General features: G+C 42.6%; 1 protein-coding gene across 1 annotated transcript in view; it reads right to left on the reverse strand.

Moving 5' to 3' along the window:
• IL16 (interleukin 16) overlaps window positions 1-26,145 on the reverse strand; it is a 112,634-nt gene that overhangs the window by 27,551 nt on the left and 58,938 nt on the right. Inside the window, 6 exon segments of the mRNA XM_079124247.1 lie at window positions 1,405-1,621; window positions 2,354-2,427; window positions 7,485-7,599; window positions 10,838-10,948; window positions 14,532-14,674; window positions 18,943-19,051. Of these exon segments, the coding sequence (XP_078980373.1) occupies window positions 1,405-1,621; window positions 2,354-2,427; window positions 7,485-7,599; window positions 10,838-10,948; window positions 14,532-14,674; window positions 18,943-19,051 (769 nt within the window).

A 26,145-nucleotide genomic window follows, 5' to 3' on the forward strand; every position in this document is an offset into this window, starting at 1 on the left:
TGGGCCATTGCTAGTCACCCTATTCTACAGGTGAAGAATTTGGGCTGTGACATGAACCACCAATGCAAGTCAGAACCCTAGGCAGCCTTCCTGACTAGAGCAAGAGTTCCTCAGCCCAACGGGCATCAGAATCACCTGGAGTCCTTATTTAAAATGTAGATCTTGAACCTCAATCCAAACACTGTTGAAGCAAAATCTGTTCAGGTAGAGTCTAAGAATAAGAAGATGCTTATTTAAATCAAGCAGGCAAAGACCCTCCTCAAAGGTGCTTCAGATAACAGTGATCAGAGGAAATACCACTCCGAGGCCATGCCTTACCCTTATTTCATGCATGTTCAGAAAACTCCCTGCAGGAACCCTGTACAGCATGCCTGTACACACCCATATGCACCTAGCACTTCTCTCAAACACTGCACCAGGCCTCAGATACACAGATGTCTGAGTCTTCCAGGAGCTCCCAGTCCAGCAGGGGAGCTAAGACATACATCAGGCAGATTCCTATGCAATGAATTAATTACACAACCTCTTCCCCCCAAACTTCTACAATTCATCTCAATCCATCTACTTCTCTCCAAAACACTACTCCCACGCACTGACCCAAAAGGATCCAAATGGTTTTCAAGCCTCCACTTTCATCACACCACAGGATATTATGCACAGAGAAACCTAGGAGATGTGGTTCAAAGCCTGAGCTGATGTGTCACCCTCTACTTAGAAATACTTGAACAGCTTCCAATTCAATTAGAACAGAATCCAGTTGCAAACTTCTGTGGAGCCAGTCTCTCTCCATGGATGCCAAGCACTCTGACATCACCATTCACTCTGTCCACCTTACTTTGGTCATGATGATCCTCCCTCTGTTCCTAGAACACATGACCCCTCTGCTGGAGCCTAACTCTGACTAGCTGCCACCCTTCTGGTCTCAGTTCAGTTGAACTTTGGCAGAAAGGGTTTCCTGGGCCCTGTGGTGAAATAATGAAATGCTGTGGACCCTCAAATGTCAGAGCTCGAAAGAACTTCAATTCTCTTGTCTGGGTAAGAAAACAGGGGCCCAGAGAGAAAGTAACCTGCCCAAGGTTACTGAGTACATTAGCTGCAGAGCTACAAAGCCTGAACCATTGTGTCCATTTCCTTCCTCCCACTTACCATCTATGTGTTGTTTTATTTCCACCACTGCATAAGGACACTTTGTCTGGACTTGAATGGTCTGTATTGAGCTTCTCTAAGCAGAGAACTCAACCTCCTGCCTAGCTCAGCCCAACAACAGCCATGGGATCTGCTAGTTGAGAGCATCCTGCCCACCCTGGGCTGATTCCAACAGGGAAGCCTGAACTCAGCCAGCTATGGAAGCCCAGTAGGAGGCTGGGAGAAGGTGGCAGAGTCTCTAGTGGGCAGCGCTCCTACCTTTCTTCAGGGAAACCTCCACCATGACTCTATAATTGGGCTTGGCAGTGCTGGCAGGAGACGCAGGGCTTTCCAGGGCAAACAGGCTGCTGTCCTTGGCGACGCATGTGCTGGAGCTCAGGGAGCGGCACAGGGGTGGAGACAGGTGGCTGCCCAGGGCAGGGGGCGCTGTCAGGCGGGTCCTCACAGTTAGGGTGAGGAGGCCTTTCTTGGCTTGCTGAAAGGAAAGGGAGAATGTGACAATACCACAGCCATGCCAGGGCAGGTGAGGAAAACTGGCCTCCACGAGTAACAGTAATAAAATACTTAATAAAGGAAATGCAGCTCAGTGTGTATTATTCATATAAGTGACATATATGACACACACAAAAGTACTATATTGCATATCATACATTATTTACTACATATAATATATAACATTATATGTGTCATTGCATATAGCATTGAATACAATATATATGTCACACACATATGTAATAAATGTTATATATCTATACATACATTAGTACTACATGTTATATATTATGTACAATGTGTATTATATTATATATTACATACCTTATAAGCAGATATACAAGTACTATATATATATATTCACACATATTTGTGTATGTGTACACAAAATAGCCTTGAATTGAACCAACTATATGGAAAGTCAAAAATTTCTTTTAGTTATTCCTTAAAAACTCAAAATATATTTGTAAATATATGAGTATAAATACATAAAATATCATGCATACTGTTTTAAAACAACTTTATAAATTTTAAGTAGTTCAAATATCCCCCAACAACAATCCTGATCACATTCTAATTTTCTGAGTAATGCCATTTTTTAACACTGTGCTCAAGATCAGCATCAGCTAGGTACCCTTCATGTAAAGGAGGGAACAGTTGGTGCTGTTGCCTGAAGGCCCTGGAGTTTGACTGGATATTGATTAGAAACTGTCACCTTGAACTTCTGCAAAGCATCCTGATGTGTTAGTCCAGCCATCGATTCACCATTGAGCTCCAGAATTTCATCACCTGTTGAGATAAGGGGAATAATTTTGCCCATCACAGGACACTGTCCTTACTTTGAACTCTGTTCTTACCACTGCCCAACCTTCTGTAGAGAGAAGAACAGTTTTGTATTCCCTGGTCCCCACTATGAGGCAGGCAGGACAGCAAATGGTGGGCTGATCTGGTCTCCTCCTACCTCCTTGATTCACATCCACCCTCCCTGCCTCCCTGATGCTCGTACCTTTGCTCCCATACATTATTTTCAACATGACCTGCATTTTCTGCAACAGTCTTTGCAGTTAAATGCCTGTCCCATGGCAGTTTCTCAACTAAAATGTACTTCTCTTACCTTCCTCACTCAACTCTCTCGTAACCTTTCAGCCTCTGTTATGTTTATCGTTTTTTTTTTGTTTTGTTTTGTTTTGTTTTGTTTTTTTTTTGTAATGCTCAAGGCACCCTGCACCTACCACTGTCATAGCACTCATCACCCTGTGTGGTAATCAGTAACCTGCAAAAATCATTCACTGGCCAGGGTGACAGGAGAGAAACTTCTTCATATTAGATGATAACCCAGAGCCAATTCTGGGTAAGGTCAACAGAGTGCTCAGTAGATGTGGGTTGAGTGTGGTATTTCCAGAATGCAGAGTAGACCCCATTTACAGAAGAAGAAATAACTCAGAGAAGTCCCAAGTAAAGAGAATTAGGACTTGGATCTTTCAACGTCAAGTTTTTTCTTCATCACACTCTACCCCTAGGAGAATTTTTTTTTCTATCCAGAAGTCTCTTTTTATGTGAATGAAAATCACTTTCTCCCTTTCATTCAATTTATTCAACACACAAACAAGGAGCGCTTTCTCTTCATTCCACACTGTGCTGAGCAATTCAGATACAAAAGCTATATTTTATATTGACTTTGATGTCACTAATTATGGTTCCAGTATTATATTCTATTCTTTGCTCTGGTTGCTTTAAAGATTTTTTTCCTTTGTTTTTGATATTTTGCAGTTTTACTCTGATGTGCTAGGACAGAAAGAAACCCTGTTCTTCCTCAAGCTATAATTTCAGGCATTAAATCAATTCTGGAAAACTCACTATCTCTTTGTGTATCATCCCTCTCCTTTCACTGTTTTTTCTAAAATTCCTATTAGATAAAATTTTCAATAAGTGCTCCACGTCTCTTGTTTTCTTTTTTTTTGTTGTTGTTGTTGTTGTTTGTTTGTTTGTTTTTGTTTTTGTTTTTGTTTTTTTGGAGTCAGTGTACCAGGGATTCAATATTGAACTCGAGGGCACTTGACCACTGAGCCATATCCCTAACCCTATTTTGTATTTTGTTTAGAGACAGGGTCTCAACAAGTTGCTTAGTACCTCGCTTTTGCTTAGGCTGGCTTTGAACTCTTGATCCTCCTGCCTCAACCTCCTGAGCTGCTAGGACTATAGGCATGCCCTCCTGCACCTGGCCCTCCATATTTCTTTAATGCTGTTCTTTTTCTTCTTTATTGTTCTGTGTAGTCTCCTGGATAATTTATAGTTCACTAATTCTTCGTATATCTGCATCAAATCTGTTGTCTCACCAATCCATTGATACTTTACTGCAAATACCATGTTTTAAAATAGACATCCAGAAATCACTTTTTCACATTCATCCAATTTTTCTTTGTGTTCTGTTTATTCTTTATAGTTTGTATTCTTTCAGCACTTAAAATTATTTTAAACACAGTAACTCTATTGTCTCTTTTTCATTTTTCTAGTAACTAGGTTTTTGAGGGCTAACATTCTATGTTATTTCTGCTGACCCTCCCGATGTAGTATGTAATCTTTACTGTGAATTTGTTTTTCAGAGTGTTTCTGTTATCCCGTGGGATTCCTATATACTTCAAGTCACCCAGTTTTTCCTTTATTTCCACCAGGAATCCCTTGGGATTTGCTGGTTCAAGATGAGTTTTAATACTGATTTCCCAGATTGGAGATTTATATTCCTACAGAGACTATAAATATGACCTTTGAACCCACATATAATACAAGCACTGATGTTTATTTCCTTGTTTTTCCCCCACTCAAGTGTCATGGGCAACCAGATGTGGTGGCAGACACCAGAGACTCAGAAGGCTGAGTTTGAGGCCAGGAGCAATACTAGGTTCAATCTCCAGTACCACTAAAATAAATAAATAAAAAAGTCATGGGCAAAGTCAGGTTTCCTTGTTGCTTCCCTGGTGCCTGTTGGCCTTCCGTGAGTCATAGCTCTTTTAATATCAGGACTTTGTGCAGATTCTCAGAGCCTCACAGGGACCCAGGGCCCTGTGCCCTGTCCCTACTTGAGCACTGGAGTCCTTGCCCCTGTCCCTTAGGGTCTGTAACAGTCCAGAGCTCTCTGGGCCACCACATCATCAACTTCTGAATTTGCCTTGCTTGTATTCAAAGCTGTTCTTTGCTTTCTGGCAGCTGGGCATTTCTATCTCTTTCCTTTGAATTCAGATGTGTTATTTCATCCAACATGTCTGTGTGTTGCTGTAGAGGGTAGAGGCAGGGTGGAAAGTACTCAGATCAGCTCAGTGTGGCAGATCATTGGAACCAGCCCTTGTCCTTGTGAGTCTCCAAATCCAGAAGTAAGAACAGACACATTAAAAATATTCAAAATGCAATTGTGTGCTGAAAAAAAATGATAGACAAAGAAAAATCTGCAGAAGGCCATTCTTAATTATGTAAGGGGCTGAACCTCTCAAGTCTTTACAATGCCCATACCAACAGGGTTGTATAGCCCAGTTCTGTGCTCTTCTGTCCTTTCCTTATTGGGACATATCGGTGAGAATTGATTGGCCTCAATCTTGCCAAGTACATCTTACATGATCATTTTTTGGAGAGGATATTAAAGGCTGCTGTATGGCCTTGATCTGTACAACAAATTCTTGTCCCCACCAGTGTATCCACCCAGGGACTCAAGAGTAGATTCAGAAACTTAACTGCTGAAAGAAGGCTACAAAAGGCGATTTGGCCAAATATTTGAGGCTAGAGCCAGGGACTGCACACTATCAGAATATCTTGGTTCATTGAAATTCTTCATTTTTTATGATTGCTATTAACTAAGAGAAATAAATACCTAGGAAAAAAACAAGGACCATGGATTTGGGCAGCCTTGCATTCAGGGAAGAATACAAAACTCTCTTTTCTTGCCACCTCAACCCTTCCCTGGCCCTATGCTTAAACCAAACAAGTCGGAAAGACAATGAAACAAACAAGACCATGTTCTCCAGATTCTGATTCCACTTTTCTTCCTTTCCCTCCTTGGCTCCTATTGTCTGTCTACTCCTGATGTAGCTCTGGAATTGTGCTGTGTCCCTCTCCTCTCTCCCTTCTTCCCTCATTTCTTGTTGCTTTCGCTCACTCTGTAACTTCAGTTATTTCCCACACCTTGATGACCCTCAAATTTCCATTCCACCCCAACCCTCCTGAGCAGTAGCTCATGCTTTCATTGGCCTGATAGTGCCACCTGGTGGTCACCTGGGCACATCAGCCTCCCCTCTGCAGCTTCAACCTAAGTCTTTCCTTCCCACTGCCTCTGCTGCCTCTTCCTCTAAGTTACACGTCATCTTTCTCCAGTTGGCCGAGGCCAGAAACCTTCAAGTTTTCCCTAACCCATTCTTCACTTGCTGCCTCTCTTCTCAGACTCTGTCTCTCCTGTCCCTGCCTCTTCACTGGGTTACTGCCTCCGGGCAGCCCATAGGACCTGAACCTGGCTCTCCCACTGACCTCTTTGCTGCTCTTTCCACTTCTTGTCACTGCATCCTACACTCTGCTCCCTAGATCATCCAAAACCTCTGTAGCTGGTCCCTCCCATATGATAAAAAGCCTTCAAAGGCCCCCACTGCCCACACAATGAAACCCATATGCCTAATGCTGCATCATGTTGGGGTTGGCAAATGTTTTCTGTACAGAGAATGACAGTAAATATTTTCCTCTTTGTGAACCATACAGTCTCTGCTGCAGCTACTCCACACTGCCCTTATAGCACAGTGGGAACCAGAAACAGTAGGTAACTGAAGGGACATTACTGTGTTACAAGGAAACTTTTCTGTGGGCCCTGAACTTATATTTCATTTCATTTTATAGGTTGCAAAAGGATCAAAAACAATCTTGACTTTTTTAACTATTGAGAAATTTAGAAATTTTTTTTGGTGGTGTTTCGGTCTAAGGACTATAGTGTACATGCCCTTCCCTAAACAAGCCAGACTACTAAAGATGGTTCAGCTGCCAACATAGCCTACAGACACTGACCTGACAGGGAAGAGTGGAAATACAGTGAAATCCCTGGCTTGCAGTGGGCCCCTCTGCTTCATGGTTTCATTACCTTGAACTTTGCCTTCTAGTTGAGATCCAGAGATCTCCTTGAGTCAAGCCTATGTCCTAATAATCCAAATAGGACCTTGGGGTAGAAGTGGGATGCTGTGTCTAACATTCTAGGACAAGAAGACAGGCAACTCTGTTCCCCAGGCAGCTCATTCTGGGATGGCTGGGGGCTTCTGTTCTATGGAGATATGAAGGAATTTGGAGGAGGCAGTTGGGGGCAGATGGGTTGGCAGAGCGGGTGGCTGTCATGTAATAGACCAGTAGCCCTTCAATCAAAAGGAGTCATGTCTGATGGTTTGCTGTTCTTAGAAACTAGTATTCTGGAAGCTATCAGAAAATATTTATCCAACTCACATGTTAGAAGCAGTGAACCTGGTTTTTCCATACTTGTGAGTTAGGGAATAAGAAGGGAAGGGGATCACTGTGAATCCTGGAAATTGAGGAAGGACCTTAGAGAGACAAAGAAAGGCAGCAGAGAGCAGGGCAAGGAAGGGGAGGAGACAGACCAGCCTTCAGTCCCAAGCTGGTGATAGGACCCGCTGGGAGGTGATGGTGTCAGGGGCTCATGGGCCCATCATGATGGATTTCTCCAGGGAGAAGTTCCCACTGCCAGCAGAACCTGGTACTCACAGAAGCCATGTCTGAGTACTCAAGACACATTTTTCAATGTCTTCTATGACTTGATTCTGGATTCTGCTTTTGATTTCTCAACCATGATAGGATAGGGATTGGAAATCTACCTTCCTGTAGCCTTCCATCAGCCGCTGCAGCTCCCCCTGCGAAGATGGTTTTGACGTAAATCCCAATGGGCCCATAAATGCTGTCCTTTCCCCCAACAATACTGAAGCCAAGGCCCTGTAGAAAGAAGAGGAGAAGGAGGGATAAGGAGGGTTTTATGCTGTGGATGCTTCTGGAGAGCATGCCTTGGTCTGAACCAAGGAGTCAGACAGGAGAGGAGGCAACAATTTTAGCCCCATAGGTCTTTGGGATTAAAGGAATGGGAGGCACAGTAGCACACCAGCCAGCTGGCCTGTGTGGTGTCAGAAGTTCTCTCATGAATCTGATGCTCCTCACACTGAAGGAGGCTGGGTGGAGGCGAGACCCTAGCTCTCTACCTTTCTAGTTGGTGATTGTGGTCATATCACTTCCTGTTTCTCAGATTCAATTCCTTTTTATTTTTTAATTTTACATTAGTGCATTATAATTATACATAATAGTAGGATTTGTTGTGACATTCATCCATGCACACGACATACTTTGGTCAATTTCATTCCCCAGTACCTCCCTATTCTTCCCCTCCTCCTGCTCAGTCCCCTTCTCCTATACTAGTCTGCCTTCTATTTTCATGAAATTCCTTCCCCTCCTCCTTCTTTTCCCTCTAGCTGCCACATGTAAGTAAAAAAACATATGTCCCTTGACGTTCTGAATCTGGTTTATTTTGCTTAAACACAATGCTTTCAAGTTACATCCATTTTCCTGCAAATGACATAATTTCATTCTTATTTATTGAGCCTCAAGTTCTCCCTTGTAAAATGATGGTGATGTTACCTAACCCACAGGTTGTGTTTGAAGATCAAACACAATACCTGGCAACAACATTGAAGACAATGCTGACTGACAATAATACTAGCAGCAACTTACAATGGGAAATTTGTCCCTTCTCTTACCAAAGGCCCCCTTGTCCCCTTTCTGTTCTGCATCCCACCCCTCTGCCTCTCAAGGACATCACTCCAGTCATGTGATTTCTGCCTGAACCTACACTGTTGTCCTCCTTGTCATTTTACCAGGTCATTCCCAGGAGCTGACAAACACATCCTGGAATGTGCAGGTGGCTCTGGGAGGATCCTGGGGCCTAGTAGTCTCCAAGGAAGCAGTGGAGAGAAGGTCAGCTGTAGGAGGAAGGTGGAAAAGAGACCTACAGCAGGAAAAGAAAGGAGAGAAGGTCTGGCTTCCCCCACAGACCTACCAGTGACTTAACCAAAAGACTAAGACAGACCCAGGGAGAAGCAAAGGAAATGCAAACACAGTAAGCTTCATTTTGCTGAAGAATACTTCTCAGGCAGGCTTAGCTGGGCCTTGAGGAACTTGTTTCTAGACTATGAGCAATCTGAAGGCAGAAAGTGAAGCTTATTTGTCAATGTCTGGCTTCTGGCAGGTGATTGAAACACTTATTTAAGGAATAAAGCCTGGTCTTTGGGTTCAACTCACCAGGGTACCAGGTTATGGCTCCTAGGCAGACACTTAAAGTCAATGGAATAGCAGCACTGCTACTGGCAATTTATCTCAGTCCAGCAGCTGCTTGGAACTGATTAGGAGCATTCCTGCGGGACCATGGAGATGGCGGCCTGTTAGCCATCTTCAAGATGCCACAGGGAATAAGGTGAGCATGCACCAGCCAGGAAGGCCATTGGTCAGGGTTCTAAAGCTTTTGGTAAAAGTGATGTGTGTTCCAAGATGACAGGGACAAATATTACCAGGAGTAACACAGGTGACCCAGTCTGATCCTGGCTGAAATAATTGCCCTGGGCAGGATAATGATGAGAATGAGACCCAGGGGTCAGGGAGTCCGGGCCATTGTCTGGGTCAGTTGCTCAGTAACCACATGACCTCTCAGACTCTCAGTCTCCACTTCTATAAAAGGGAAATGCTAATAGGGTTGTTGTGGGGAGCAAAGGAGTTGCCTTACAAAGCTCTGAGCATAGTCCTGGGTTTGGGTAGCTGGTTTTGTCTGACTTGATTCTGATTCTGTCTCCATCACCTCCTGGTCCTTCTAGCTCTGATTCCTCCCCTCCTGAACTCAACTCCAGCCTCACCCCTACCTGTCATCCTTGCTATTGATGAGGTCATAGGTGTGTAGATTGTGTAGCTGGACATGGAAGGCCCCCCTCATTTCTGAATGCATCTCCCCTGGTTTGTCTTCCAGGCTTCTGAAACCAAATAACACATTTCATCCTTGGGTCCCATAAAGATTATTCATTGAATGTATTATATACCAGGATCATCTAAACCATGTTTGGTCATCTTTTCATGAGTTTGAATGCCCTTTTCCACTTTTCCTTCTTTTGAGCATTATGAAAAAATTAAAAATCTTTTTTCTCTAAATTCAAGGGGAGAAAGTGTTGTGATTGACTAATCAGAGTAAACCACAGAGGAGACAGTTACTCCCTAGTAATCTGAGGGGCATTCATGCCAGCTTTCCTCACATCTGACCTTTTGTTTATTCTGTGAGCTTTCAGGAGTGAGAAGAAACTGGAGACAGAGGGAAAGAGGATTTCAGGTGTGTGGTGGAACACTGCCCTTAGAAAGACCTTAAGCAACAATTAAATCCCCGCCTCCCACCACACACCAAAATTATATCAGTTGAACCAAAGAAACCGGCCTTTCTTTAGGTCAGCATCTGGGTAGCTTGGGTTAGTCTGAGAACTTGCCAGCAACTGCCTAGGCCTTTTCTAGTTATTTTAGGAACATGCCAACCCCATGCGTGAATATGTTTGAGGTCAGCACAAAGGAACATTTGGGACGCTCCTCCACCACCAATACTTCCATTTCCCCTTTGATTTTTCTCGATTATAGGGCAGAAATCAGCACAATGCCTCAGCACTGATGGAGAACTAGAGTCATTTCGGACTCTCGGGAAGCTCCCACTAATGGCAAAAAGTACTATAGATGGAGGAATTATTCACAAACAGCTGGTAGCATATATATTTTTAAACTTGTGTATGAGTCCAACTTTCTTCTTCCAATATCTGAACAGTAGAGGTGAGATCTATGTAAATGATTTGGATTTATGCATCAGATAAGTAGAGGTCTGAAAAATATCATGCCAGGAAGTAATTAAGGAACAAGCTTTGAAAGTGACAAGGCAGTTGTTGGAGAATGGGGTCCTCAAAGAGAAAAAAATGAGCACTTTGTCTAATGATAAGAATGTGTATTGCTTGAAACTCAGCTGGCTCCAAGTTTAAAAAAGACTGAACTCTGCCCCTTTCTGATGCGTCGGGATGCCCAATTCGCCTGTTCCCATTCTTCCCTTGACATAACAACTCCTCTGAAGGTGCCGCTCCAAGACTTCCTGTTGGCAGTGGTCCATGCTCACCTTGGCCTGGCCCTTCATCAGCACGATGTTGGAGATGACCGAAGCCTGGAGGCCCCCGGATGGCTGCCCAAGCTGAGCTGTGCTCAATGACCGTGTTGGTCTCGAAGCTCCCTGCAACAAGGAACCAGGTCAGGCAAAAGTGAGCCATGTGGAACAACAGCACACACCTCCCAGGGAAGGCAGAAGGCTCAGCCAGGGAGAGGAGCCAAATCCTTTCTCTCTCTCCCAAGGGCCCACAGCATAAGAACTAGAAGGCGGTTAATGGAATGTGCCATACTGGTGGGCAGGGTCTGACTCTGGGAGCCCAAGGAGGCAGCTGTGCTCCACCTGTCTCCTTGTGGACCAGCAGCCAAGGTTTAAGGTCACAGACCATGCTGCCCTAGGACAAGTCCCCAAAGTTTAGGTTCAACTGGAAGGAATGCCCTCTACAAACTGTGTTCAATTTAAGAAACATTTACAATAGGCACCTGGTAGTGTCCAAGAAGGCAGAAACCCAAAGATTTATAAAGTTAGAACTTAAATTCTAGGGGAGAAAGAGTTGGTTAGCTATTTGCACAGGAAAAGCAAAGGATGCTAAAGAGAGGCACAGTCAGTGCCCCAGGGAGCTGCCCCAGTGGGGGCAGTATGGCTTGGAGGTTAAGATGGCGCTTTGGAACCTCCCTGCCTGTATTCTCTCCTGGCTCAGACAATTATCAGTTGGTGACCTTAGGGAAGTAGCTTAACCACTCTCTCAGTTTCCTCCACTGTAAGACCATGGTTCTAGTAAGACCTGCCTAAAGGTGTTGTTTTGGAGACCAGCTCTTGGCAAGTGCTTAAAACATGCTTTATAGATGCTTCTTATTGCTACTTGTTTCTTTCAACCCTCTATGACCTGGAAAAACTCTTTGGGGCTTCCTGTATGACCACCAAAGCAGACACACCAGCTGTAAATATGCCAAGGCACTTGCATGGTTCCTATTCACTGAGCTCTGAGATGCTGCAACATAAGGACTGGGCTGCTGACTCCTGGGCAGATGCTGTCCCCATGGTTCTGGGTGGAGGAGGCAGGAGAGCCAGGGAGGAGAGCATGGGCTCTGAATCTGCCTGTCTTCACATCCTGTTGCTCCCCCACCTACTGATTAGGTCATCTGAAAATGATACTTTCTCTTGATGTGGTCAGCTATAAAAGCTGGATATTAAAAGTACTGACCTCTTTGGGTTGTACTCTCTTGGTTTTACACCTCTCTAGATGACGAATAAAAGAATCCACATAAAATATACAGCCTCATGACTGGCATGTAGTGAACCTGGGATGCACGTTTGCTCATTATGGTCACTCCCTGGACAACCAGCTCATCACCTCTCAGTGCCCTTCCTCTTGCTGGCTTGCAGCTGCCCACATCTGGTTGGGTGATCTCCCCCAAAGGTACCCACAAAGTACGTCCTATAGCCCTAAGTCTCTCCCAAGGCTGTGTGCTCCACTCTCCCTCCCTCCCTTCTAAAAGCAGCCCTTCTCTGGTCACCTCTTCTCCTCTGCCCTTGCAGTGTTATTTTGAAGACAAATGAACTACACATGGGCATCTGTAACAGTTAATTTTATGTGCTAACTTGACTAGGCCATGAGGTTCCCAGATATTTCGTCAAACATTCTTGTTTTTGTTTATCAGTACTGTGGATCAAACCCAGGATCAAACACATGCTAGGCAAGTGTTATACAACTGTGCTACATTCCTAGCCCTTTTTAATCTTATTTTGAGACAATCTCACTAAGTTGCTGAGACTGACCTCAAACTTATAATCCTCTTGCCTCAGTCTTTCAAGTAGATGGGATTTCAGGTATACACCACTATGCCTGGCTTTTTCTGTGTGTTTGTAAGGGTGCTTTTGAATGAGATTGGCATTTAAATCAGTAGACAAAGTGGATTACCTTCCCTGATGTGAGTGAGCCTTGACCAATCAGTTGAAGGCCTGAGTAGAACAGAGGCCTGACACTCCCTTAAGTGAGAATCCATCCTGCCTGACCATCTACAACCTGTGGCAGTTTTTCTCCTGCTCTTGGACTCCAGTTGAAATATTGGTTCTTCCTGGGTCATAAGATTTCATACCTTTAGTCAGAAACTATACCATCAGCCCTACTGGTCTCAGACTTCTGGACTTGGACTTGAACTAAACCATTAGTTCTTCTGGGTCTCCAGCTTGCTAATTCATCCAGAAGATCTTGAGACTCACCCACCTCCATACTTACATAAGCCCATTTCTTATAATAAATCAGATAGATAGATGATAGATAGGTAGGACCCCTTAATGCTTTGGATCAAACATCAAGTGGTTGGATGTGGCCCTTTGATGTTTTTCAACACATCCCTCCAGGGACCTACCACCAACTGACCTGTAGCCTATCCATGCTAGCCAGAAGAGCCTCCTGTTCCCAGAAACGGGAACTCTAAAAGTATGAGACAGCAAAGACTGGAGGCACTGCCCCCCCACCAGTGCCCCAAGACTTAGGAACCAGTGCTGGCTGCAGATGTTAGATTTTTAGATAGGTTCCCAGAAACCAAGGGATCGGGAGAGTTCTTAGCTCAGGGAGTCACTTTGAAAGTTATCTTCTTCTGACCCTAGGACACCAACATTCCCAGTTTGCAAGTGAAAAACAGTGATCCAAGGAAGGGAAGGGAAGATAGAAATGAAATTTACTGAGCATTTACAATGTGCCATGCAGGGAAGCAAACATAACTGGACTTTGGAACCTATCTTTGGAGAGCCCATGGTCAGCTGGGAGATCAGACACTAACACAAACGATACTAGTAAGCAGATCTGGTGAGCACTGTGAGAGAGGTACAGGCACCTCCTGATGAGCATTTGAAAAAATCATGAAGCTCGTGCAGCTGGAGGGATCTGGAGTGCTTCCAGGAAGGGGAGGAGTTGGTAAGGTTTGGGGGTGTGGTTTCTAGTGACAGATGAAAGAAGGGACACTACAGACAGAGGACACTGTGTGATCTGAGTGGCAGCATGAGTCACTGAGAAAATGTTCAGGGAAAAGACAGGAGGGGGCGTCACAGGCAGGAAGGAGTGACATGTGCAGAGGACACTGTGCTTGGTGTCTGTTCAGCTCCCAAGCTGTAAGCCGATGTCCTGTGGGTGGGAAGGACATGGACTGGGACCCACACAACCTTGCCACACCTGTTTGCACACTGTGAAATGGGTCTAATCATATGTTCCTTTCTCAACTTGTTTTAAAAATTAGTGACAATGTTGATAAGGTAATCCTAATCATAGGATGCACAGGTTTTGGAGTCACAAAGCTGACTTCAAGTCCCAGTCCTGTTACTTATTAGCAACGTGAACTTGCATAAATTCCTTAACTTGTCCCAGCTCCAGTTTCCTGGTCTACCGCTGAGAGTTACTGTGCAGATGAAACACAGGGATCCACATAATGCCTTAGTTCGGAGACTGCATATGCAGTTTTACTATCTATTATTTCCTAACTGCGTAGAAGTGGCTGCAGTTACAAGTTCCTGGCACAAGAGGGTGCTCAATGGATGCCCAGTTGTAGTGCGGTTCTTTGCCTAATGTGATTGTTTTGCCTACTAAGTAAGCCCCTCTTTTCAGTAGGACACAGGGCCCAGGACTAGAGGGAAAACTTCTTCAGCAACTGCTAACGATGACCCCTCCCCTTCCTCCCAATTCCCCAACTTTCCCTCCCTTTCTTCTTACCGAAGCCTTTCCTGCTGGACAGTCCAGTTGTTGAGAAAGGGACTTCCTGTTACTACAGAGAGAATAAGGCTGTCTGTCAGCGGAAGCGGCAGATTTCTTGGTCATTGGAAAATCAATTTCTCCTGTGCAATAGGGATTAACACCTAAACCAAGAGAGGAATAGTAGGAAGAGATCATTTGTGTTCTCAAAATGAAAAGTTCCACAAGGAACAAAATCAACACCCACCAAACCCTCATTAGCAGGGGCTGATGCAAACATAAACCTTTTAGGCCCTAGTACCAGGTGCACAATGGGGAGAGATGGCTGTTGAAGACGTGGGTGGCATTTTATTCTCTCCATTCGTGCATTCTGTATGCAGAGTGCAGGCAGGGCTCTCACTTCCACAAGAGTGAAAGATCAACTCAGCAAGAATTCACATGCATCTCCTGCATGTCAAGCAGTGTGCGGGCTCTTGGGAGACCACAAGTCCATATCAAATCCAGTCTTGGCTGTCAGGGAGTTTTTTCAATTCTAGCCAAAGAGAGAGGAGGGAAGCACAAAGGGTCTCCAGGATGGGTGGTACTGAACTAAGGGCCTTGAAGGGTAAGACCAGGCAGGGACGGAGTGGGCCAGGGGATCCTCCAACCGCCTAAACAGATCATCTGGCTACTTCTTATCCATGTACTCACACACGGGTATGTGGTGCACACCACACTCAAATCTTTGAGATCTAAGAAAATGCAAAGAATTCAGCTTCCTCTTCTTTGTGGGAATTCCAGGCTTCATTTTGTCCAACCAGGAACCCACTGTACCACTGTATACAATTGGAAAGCCCTCAGAGATTATCTGATTTAAACCTCAGAGATTACCATTGTCTGGAGCAGTGCTTCTCAGCTGAAATACAATGCCAGACGCATGGATGATTGAAATTTTTCTAGTAGCCACATTTTTAAAAGTTAAAAGAAACAGGTAATGCCAGCACAGTGCCATACTCCTATAATCACAACAACTCAAGGTAGGAGGATCGCAAGTTCAAGGCCAACATCAGCAACTCAAAATTTGAAATTCTTTTTAAAAAGGGGCTATGATTATTCTTTCCTTCTTTCTTTCTTTCTTTTCTTCTTCTTTTTTTTTTTTTTTTTTTTTATGAAGGGTTAGTACAGCGTCCCTCAAGTTAGCAGACAGGACTTTGTAGAAAATTACCCCAAGGAAAAAAATGAGATAGATGGTAGTTCAGAGGAAATACAAAATGGACCAAGGTTTGGGGTTTGCTTTTATTTTTAGGATAGGAAAGACTTTAGATTGTTTATAAGCTGAAGAGAGGAAATCACTAGCCAGGGTAGATTGAGAAGAAAAGAGAAGAGAATGAGTATGAGAGAATATGCGATGCCAAAAGGGAAGTGACAAAAGGGACAGAGGAATGATGAAAAAAGGGAGAGCCTTGGTTCATCAGGGCTCCAAGAATGACGGAGGAAACAGTTCTCTGCCAGGACAGCTGCTCCCAGCAGCTGCTTCAGTACAAGTAGGTGGTCCTCTCCAACAAGGACCAGTGTATCCCAGTAGACCAAGAGGGAGAAGTCAGAGGATTTAGAAAACCACACACTGGAAAGAGAGACACATCATCATGGGTCAGAGTTGGAAGGAGAGCCTGGGGATATAATCCCAAATCTTCCTATGCACCATATTTTTCTGGGTGTTTAATAAGAAGGCAGATTCCAGTATCCCACCCAACCTACCAAATCCCTTCTCCACACTGGCTGGATCGGAGGCAACCTGTATATTTTCAGGTTGTCCAGATGATGCAGACAGCAATCATTAGTCTTTTGGGGAATCTGCTGGAGTTCCCTCTCTTATGCATCAGCGAGGAAATGAAGTTCAGAGGGCTCCAGAGCAGCGAACAAGAGAATCGAAAACATAATCCAGGCCTCCAGGATCCTAGTCTCCGCATTTTCTGCCCATGGCAGTACAGGGTTGACCTGCAATTTGAAGAAGGGCAGCACTGTGTGGTTTGGGTTCAGAGGGAATAAGGACATGCAAACAGGCTGCAACTTTGGAATGGATCACAGAGTCAATCAACTGCAGAGTGATGGGCAAACCCAGCACCAAGATGTTCAGACCACACCCACCTCTTCTTCAGCCTTACCTGATCCAGGCAACCCTCATGCATTTGGGGTGGAGAATGGGGTTCCTATTCCTGCTATGGGTTCAGATCTGCATGAATGGGGGCCAGAATCAGGACAGAACAGGTTCTCCAAAGCTTTAGCTGCTCTGAACCCTCCTTCACGTTTCCTGAAAATTACTTGTGGATGTGCTCCAGCCAACCAAGAATGGGATCAAAAGTTCATGTTCAATGACAAGAACAACTTAGGGGAGGAAAAGTTTATTTTTGTCTCACAGTTACGAGATTTAGTTCATGGTCAGTCATGCCAGTGATCTGGCCTGAGTTCATGAAGGAGCATCATGGCAGAAGGAAAGCTACTCAGATCATGGCAGCCAGGAAATAGAGCCCAAGGAGCCAGGGACAAAATATAAGCCCCAAAGGATAAAATATAAACCCCAGTGACTTTCTTCCTCCAGTTATGCCCCGCCTGTCTACAGTTATCACCCAGTGCAGCAGTCCATTCAAATTATTAATCCATCAAATGGAATAATCCGCTAATTAGGTTGTAGCTCTCATAATTTCACCTCTGAACATTTCTGAATTGTTTCACACAAAAGCTCTCCAGGACGTTTTGTATCCAAGCCATAGCATGAGGTTCAGAGATTTTAAAGTACTTGTCTAAAGTCATACCAACACTTAGTTCCAGAAGCAGGATCCAAATTCAAGTGCACTGTCTCTCAAATGTGAGCTCTTAAGTATACACCACTACCTAATTTACAGTCATCCAAATCCATAGGGGTTGGTCCCAGGATCCCTATGTTACTAAAATCTAGGGACACTTTTCCATCCCTTGCATAAAATAGGGCAATACCTGCATAAAACCTACCTAATAATCCTCCTGTGTACTTTAAATCATCTCTAGATTATTCATAATCCCTAATACAATGTAAATGCTATGTCAATAGTTGTTAGGGAATAATGACAAGAAAAATATTCTGCACATTTCAGTACAGAAGTACCTTTTTTTCAAATATAGTAAATGTGCAGATAAGGAGAGCAGACTGTATTTCCCTTAAGGCAATGATACAACCTCAAACAAAATTTCATGTACAAACTCAGCAATGTGGATTCTGTTAGTAAAATACTGAGAATAATGTAAATATCTAGTAAGGGTAGAGTGTGTATGTTCATACAATGAAATGACATGTCTACTAAAAATGGTGTTTGTGGGAAGCCAGCCTTATCTAGCAGAATCAGACGAGGTTGAGCCACTGGACACAGAGCCCTGACTTCTCGGAACTGGCAGACACAGAGGTCTGCCCCAGATTGCCGGGAGTATGTGGCACTGTCCCTGCCTGGTTATATGATAGTTTCCCTGAGCAAATTGGCTCCCCTTGCCCCACCCCACTCAGTTCATCACAAAAGAAGCCCCTCCCGTTCTGGGCCCCTTTACCTGTGCGACTATAAATAAGAGTTGGGCTACTCCATGCTGTTAGATCTGTTAGGCCAGATCTGGTATGGCCCAACCCATCACGCCCCCTCTCATTTAAAAAGAGTATTGGCTCATGTGTGCTTATTGATTAGATAAGTTTATGGGTAATTGATTGATTTATAGCCAACATTGTCCTCTGGAAGTTAAACGTTTCTCATCCACACAGAACGTGGCAGAAACCCCCACAAGTGTTTACAACAGATTTCCCAATAACATGAAACATAGATATAGATGCATGTGTGTTTATGTATGTGCATACATTTCCTGTAGGTATATATATGAATAACTGAGAAATAATTGAAAATGTCAGTATAGATTATTTCTGTTACTATAATTTGATGTGATTTTTAACTTCCTCATACTTTTCTACATTTTTCACATTTTCCTGACTTTTATATAAATGCTATTCTATTTGCAGCAGCCAAGAGGCATGAAGTCTTCAAGCCTCAACCCCCATAATGTTACAGATGGGGTGACAGAAGCCCTGGGAGACAGAGTGGCTTACTCAGGACTAAGGAAATGTCACAAATCAGAATAATAGTAACCCTTTAGCTCTTATCCCCCAGGCCAGTTCTTCTCAGCATGGCAGTAGGTGCCCAGCTAGAGGAGGAATTTATCACAGGAAGCTCAAAAAGTCAATGGGGACCCCTCTACCTGGCCAGGACCTGCATAGGCAAAGAAGAATGCTCTCAGAGAGGCAAATAGGCCACCATCTTGGTTTAATCCAACTGGATCAGAAAGATACACCTTCTCCAAACCTCCCCTCATCATTGACATTCCTGATATCCAGATATTCAGTTAAGCCCTGTTACTGAAGATGTTTTGATGAGACACTTACTGGTGGAGTTGCTGCGTGTCCTTTGGTGGCAGGCTTTAGGAAACAGGAAGTTACTACTTTGTGCTTCTACTTTTCCAGGCTTTTCTCTAGAGGAAGTTGTGGAAGATTCCTGCAAAACAATCCCCGTGTTTTATTCAGCAAGTTAAAATAATAAAGCTTAATTAGCAAAATGAAGTTTCGACACTAACCATGGAAGAAGCACTGGTTGAATTATCTGTCTCCCCTACTAAGTGACAGGCACTATAAGGGCAGGGACTTAGGATTACTGTCATCCATCCTTTCACAGACATACATTCATTCATTTAACAAGCAATATTGAATAGATATTATGTAAATATTTAATTAATGCAATAAATATTGAGTGAATTTGTCACCCATTAGGTGACTACTACTTTGTTAGACATGGGAGATATTCAGAAAGTTGAATGAAGGCTCATCTGCCTGTCATCTACTACAGGGGAAGGAAAAGCATGCCCTTGAACAAGACAGACAAGAACACTGACCTTGGAGAAATGGCATTTTAGCAAAGGAAGACAGAAAACAAGGAAACAACTAAAGGTAAAAGATAATTGCAGAGAATGATAATTGCAATGAAGAAAAGAACTAGAGTGTTACATGAATAGGGTGTCTGGGATCTATGTATTAGAGACAATGATGAGTATGTTACATTATTCTGAGATTTAATAATAGGCATTCACAAAACACTTGCTAACTGAATGTTATAGAAATAGACTTCTAAATATTGAACATCCAATTATTCTTATGAGTATTATGATTAATATAGTAATATTGCTGATTTATATCTGCAAAGATTTAATTTAGAACTTTAAAAACCAATGTCCCTTAAATGCATTCTATTGTCATGTACAAAAAATTAAAACAAATTTTTAAAAATTTTAAAAAACAATGTCTCTAGCCTGGCATGGTGGCACACATCTGTCATCCTAGCAACATGGGAGGCTGAGACAGGAGGATTGCAAGCTGGAGGTCAGCCTCAGCAATTTAGCAAGAGTCTAAGCAACTTACTGAGACCCTGTCTCAAAATAAAAAATAAAAAAGAGCTGGGGATATGACCCAGTGGTAAATCACCTCAGAGTTGAAACGCCAGTACCAAAAAAGAAAAATGTCATTACATTAAATTTGCTTATAATTCTCTTATTCTTTTTCTACCTTACCAAACTGAACAGAATTTCTTCACTTCATTCTTATACTAATAATCTTATACTAATAATTTTCATTGTGTTAAGCAAATAAGCAGTATATTAAACAACATAATGGGGCTCATTTATGTATTGTGGTCAATAACAAAATAGAAAATATCACTCTTCCTTTGACAAGATGAGAACCTGAGACAATATCTCTGTCTTCCCTCTCCTCCTCCGGTGATTTTAGAAACAGAGAGTAATATGGATAGAGGTCAATACTGAGAGCAATGATATTAATTTACTTCTCTTCATGGAGCTGTTATTTTAATACACCTTTACAAGGTACAAAGACGACCTAATTGTTGAGTTCTATTGGTTTCATTACTTGCTGCCACAATCCTTAAATGTTGGATGTGTTTTCTTTTGGGAAAGCTATGTGGATGGAAAGCCCTCTGAATATTTGCAAGTCTGAGAATTTCTTTCTGTGGTTGTCACATTTGAAGGATTGGCTGAATATAGAATCTTCAGGGATTAATTATTGGGCTTGGAAACAGTCGATGGCTCAAATGCTTTCTGGTATTTAGGGCTCCAGTGGGAAGTCTGTTGGGGGTGCATGACTTCACTTTCTAACCTACAGGACCCCTTTCTCGGAAGGCAAGCATGGCAGGCCTGAATTTCACGTTCCATGAAGGTGCAGTCACCACCATGTTGTGCAGTTTCTGAAGCAGAGAGAAGATCCACTTTCACCTCTCCCCAAGTGACCCATAACCCACCCTCACCTCCACCTCTTCCACTGTGAGCTGGTAGGTACTGGGGTCTGCTAACATCTGCCCCAGTGCTTTCCCATGCTTTCCCTTCCTGTGTGTTAGATGGCAGGCAGATGAGCCTTCCTTCAGTCCAGGCTCACCTCCGTGCACTCGGTCATACAGAAAATTTCAGAATGTGGCCCCTTTCTATAGTCTCTTGTTCTGACAAGCATTTCTCCCTACTTGTATATTACTTTTGAGTTTTAATAGGAATTTCTAATAGGTGGAGGAGTTAATAAAGTATGCTGTAGCAGTCTGGAACCAGAAGTCCACTTATAACCTTTCAAATAAATATCCCCAGTTCTGACACCAGGGGATCCTGCAAGAAATCACATATTAATTCCCTTTTATCTCTTGTAGAATTCAGCGTTTAAAATCAGAGAAGTCATCTTAGCCGACTCCTACACACTCATTTTTTTTTTTTTTAGCACCAGATGGCGCTGTATTAACCTGAACAAAATCACATCTTTAAACTGAATAATAACCCAGGGAATTGTTTAAAAGGAGAGAAAACTGGGATTACATAAGAAAATGGTTTAATTGAATTGAATTCTTAAGGCTCTGTATTTCCAGAATTTAACATAATAGCTACTTCTTTGAGTCAATTTCTTTATACAACAAGATATACAAAAGCTGTTTCTTAATTACAATAGTCTGATGAGGTCATGTCCTGATTCTAATTTCAAGACTTCCCTCTGGCATTATTTCTAGTTCTTCATGCACTCCAGTGAGACTCTGGAACTAAATAATAGAATGTGATTTCAGGAACTTTTTAGGTTCCACTGAACATGGCAGGGCCTAGTAAAGCAGCCAATTCATCTACTTATCCAAAGGTAAGCCTTATTCACAAAGTAACTTTGAATGTGTATTTCCACAAAGTATTGAGTAATATTAAAATAAATAAGTAAATTAGGTACCTACAAGACAGAGAATACTACGCATTTAAAACAATAATGTGTATAAAGAGCTTTTGTGACATCAGCATACCTGTGTTATCATGGAAAGTTAAAAAAGATATTATGTTATTTATGGGGTCTGACTATACTCATATAAAATATAAATTTACAAAGACTGGAAAGAAATGCACCAAAATACTAGCAAATGTCTATTAAGCACTTACTAAATACTAAGTAAATTCAGTTCACAAATGCTTATTCAACAATGAATTCATTCAACAAATGTTTAGTAAGCATTTACTATATACTAAACATGATTCTTACTACTGAGGATATGGGAAACAACGGATCCTGCCCTCATGAATTACCAAGAGAGCGTTTGGATAATGAGATTATGGCTACTTTTTTTTAACACCTTTCTGTATTTCCCACATTTTCTACAGTGAGCATGTATGAATTTTACATTTATTTCAATTGTCGTATTCATAGACATAATATTATTTATTGTTAAATTTCTTTCTTTTCCTCTTTATAAAGTCCCATGTCTAAAACATGATTTAAAAATTGCTTGATCAGTAAAAACTAATTGATGTCAAGAGGACCATAGGAAGAGGAGCCCCCAAATTAACTGGAAAAGTTTAATTCCACATTGAGAGGAGGAGGAGATCTCTCTTTGGGGGTTTTAATATTGACTTAAGACTACCTTACCCCAAAGAAACCGTGTCAACTGGCTCCATCACGGGGCACCACTTTTCAGTGACTCGGTCTCTTCTTGCTCCTGGTGCCCAGGAGCATCCTACACGAAGAGCAAGGGAGCTCTTGTGCACATACATGTTGCATAGACGAGCCCTGCTCCTTCCCCACAACATGCATCCTCCCACCAAAACTGTCTCAGACAGAGATCACACAGCAGTTGGTCCTTTCCCCTCTGCCATGGAGCCAGTCTCTGAACTAGCTGGAAGCTTCAGTAAGTTGGGTCTAGCCAGTCTGCTTTGTCAAGCTCTTGGATAGTTGTGTGAAATTGATATGCATCACTCTGACGTGCCATGTGTGGACTGGCTCACTAGATGACTATGACAGGGAAAATGGAAATGTGCTAGCATGAGGGAAGATGAGAGCTAAGGAGCAATTTTCTAACTTGAAAAACCACATGACTTCTAAGTGTCCCTAATGTAGAGACAACGCACAAAGGTTTGGTCCTTCTTTCTATTTCCAAAGTACCAACAAGGGGTCAGGTACTCATCCATGCTCTGGGATCATCTCAAGGTATGGTTCATTCTTTTTCATTCTTAAAATGTCAAGCTCAATGGTTTCTTCACCAGAAATGAACAGAAGGATGGAAGAGAGGGTCATGAGACCAGCACCATTAAATGCCTCATGACTTGGGACCCTCTCAGTTGTTGGGCTTGGTTTCCTCTTTTGTAAGCTGAGGGGATACGCTAAACTATCTTTGTAACCACATCCAGCTCTTTGCTTTTCAATGTAACTGATGTTTAAAGGCCACAGGGCTACTGCTCTGAAATGGTCACATGTCAGAGGATCATTCACAAGAAAAAAAAAAAATCTTTCCTTGGCTCCGAGGGCAGCCTGGTCACTCTCAGGCAAGTATGTCCTGGGTGGAGTGGTTTTTCATCAAAGGAGTCTCTGTAGGAGCCCGTGAACGTTTGCACACTAGGACTCCCTTCCCAGCACGCAGAACAGAGCTCTTCTGTTCCTGCTCCCAAGGTGGGGCTGCTCTTGAAGCTGGGAATTTGACTGAGGTCAGGGGGCTGGCAGTGTCACTTCTGAACACATTTCCCTTGTTCCCCTCAGAGACTACTGCCCTGGGCAGATTTTGTGGGTGAGGTACCCCATCATTACCTGGGCCACAGTCCACATTTACCAGTCCCAATGGTAACCGAGTGGGGTTTGGGGTCAACTGCCCAGAGAGCTCTTTAAAGTATTTTTCCCCAAAGTCAGGATTAATCATATAGCTCTTAGTGCTAAATAGCTTACTCCCAAGAAATGGAAAACCCACATTCCCCCATGAAACCAGAGAATAAATCCAGAAAGAAGATGCAGAATTCTGGGGCATCCTGTCCTGCACACAAGACAATTCTGGAGCCTAAACTTCTCTCCAAAAATTAGAAGGTCCCTGTTATTAATGTTCCTTTGTATATGGACCCCTCTGGCAATCATGACAGACCGAGGCTGGATTCTTCTTGAGTTTGCTGACTACATTTCTCTTTGATACAAACCTTTCCGTTTTCTCTTTGAACTGAGATACTATTAACTGCTCCAGTCTGAAGGAACCACAAAATATAATTCAACTGTCCTGACTGAGGCTTGTTTCCTGTGGTTGAGCTGCTCATGCAGCAATAGGCTTTGATCTTCAAATCATGAGGATAAACATGTAGGGACCCCAGGAGATAGGTTCTGGGATGACCACATGGGTATATGGGAGGATGAAGCCTTGTACTTCCTGTTATTAGTGGCACAGTGGGTACCAGCCCCTAGGACTCAAGTCCTTCTGCTTCCAACAACTGCATGACCATCATCTCCAAATCCTTATAATCCCACCTCTCAAACTTCCCCAGCACATCCAGTCTCATTGCCCATGCCATGGTTCAAGAGTCTTTTTATATTGGACTATGAAAATGACTTAGGGTATTCAAGCACATTTTGAAGATTAATTTTTAATAATTGATGCAGAGACAATCAGATATTCATATGCAAAAGGATGAAGTTGGACTCCTTTCTCACACCATACAAAAAAGGAACTCAAAGTGGATCTTATACTGATATAAGAGCTAAAATTATAAAACTCTTAGAAGAGAATACAGTAAATCTTCATGACTTAGGTGAGAGAAAGTCACCTTACGTATGGTACTAAAAGCACAAGGGGCCAAAGAACAAATAGATAAATGGGATTCATCGAAATTTAAAACTTTTGCACTTCAAAGGAGAGCATAAAGAAAGTGAAAAAAGGACCTACAGTATTGAAGGATATATTCACAAATCGTATATCTGAAAAAGGGTTTGCATAACTAAAATATGTTTTAAAAAACTCTTAAAAATCAATAAAAGAACAGTAGCCTAATTTTTTATTAGCACTTCATAGCTATACATAGTAGTTGGGTTCATCCTGATAAACTCATAGTAGCCTGATTTTTTAGCTCAATTTTTTAATTGAAAAAGGACATTTTTCCCAAGAAGATGTACAAGAAGCCTAGAAGAACATGAAAAAAATATTCAACACCGTGAGTCATCAAGGAAATGAAAATTAAAATCATAGTGAGATTCTACTTCACACAAACTAGGAGGCTATGATCACACCTACTCCAGACTCACCAGCATAGGGAAGATAAACTAGAACAATCATACACTGATGGCTGAAATATACATCCACATGAAAAATTACATTAAAATGTTCAAAATTATCATAACCATCAAAAAGTAGAAACACTCCAATGTCTATTATCTGAAAAAGGGAAGATAAAGTGTTATTTCATACAGTGGAATGTCATTCGGCAACCAGAAGGAATGAAGTAGTAATCCATGTGACAACACAGTTATGGTAAGTCATACTAAATGTTACATTAAGTGAAAGATGCCAGATACAGAAGGCCACATTATTGCATGACTCCACCTACATTAGACATTCAGAACCGAGGGATATACAGAAACAGTGGCATAGAGGGTGAGTGGATGGTAGGGATGGGGCCCAAGTGTGGGGCTTAGGGAGTGATTGCTGAAGGGTATGAGCTTTCTTTTTTGTGGGGGGCATACTGGGGATTGAACTCAGGGGCACTCACCACTGAGCCACAACCCCAGCCCTGTTTTATATTTTATTTAGAGACAGGATCTCATTGATTGCTTAGTGTCTCGCTTTTGCTGAGGCTGGCTTTGAGCTCATGATTCTCCTGCCTCAGCCTCCCTAGCCAATGAGATTACAGGTATGAACCACCATGCCCAGCTTGAGATTTCCTTTTGAGGTGATGAAAATGTTCTAAAATTAGATGGTATTGATTGTTGTACAACTTTTCAAATATACTAAAATCATTTCATATTATACTTTAGGTGGTTGAATTGTATAATATGAGTTGTGTCTTAATAAAATTATTAAAAACAATTGTTCATTCATCCATTCCTAATTTCCCTGTCTCCAGTCTTTTCTCTTTAAATCCTTCTGAACTCTGCTGTCAGAATGATTTTATAAAAATGAAAAGGAAACTCATCAGATTACCTAGTTAAGTCTCTGATGGATCCATTTCCAAAAAATTTAAGACCAAACCCAAATATCCTGGCATGTCATTTAAGATCCTTTCTCCTCTGACACTATCCAGACTGACCCAAGCCTCCCTTGTTCCCAGTCAC

The sequence above is a fragment of the Sciurus vulgaris genome (assembly GCF_902686455.1).
Source record: "Sciurus vulgaris genome assembly, chromosome: 2".
In the NCBI taxonomy this organism is placed as follows: Eukaryota; Metazoa; Chordata; class Mammalia; order Rodentia; family Sciuridae; genus Sciurus; species Sciurus vulgaris.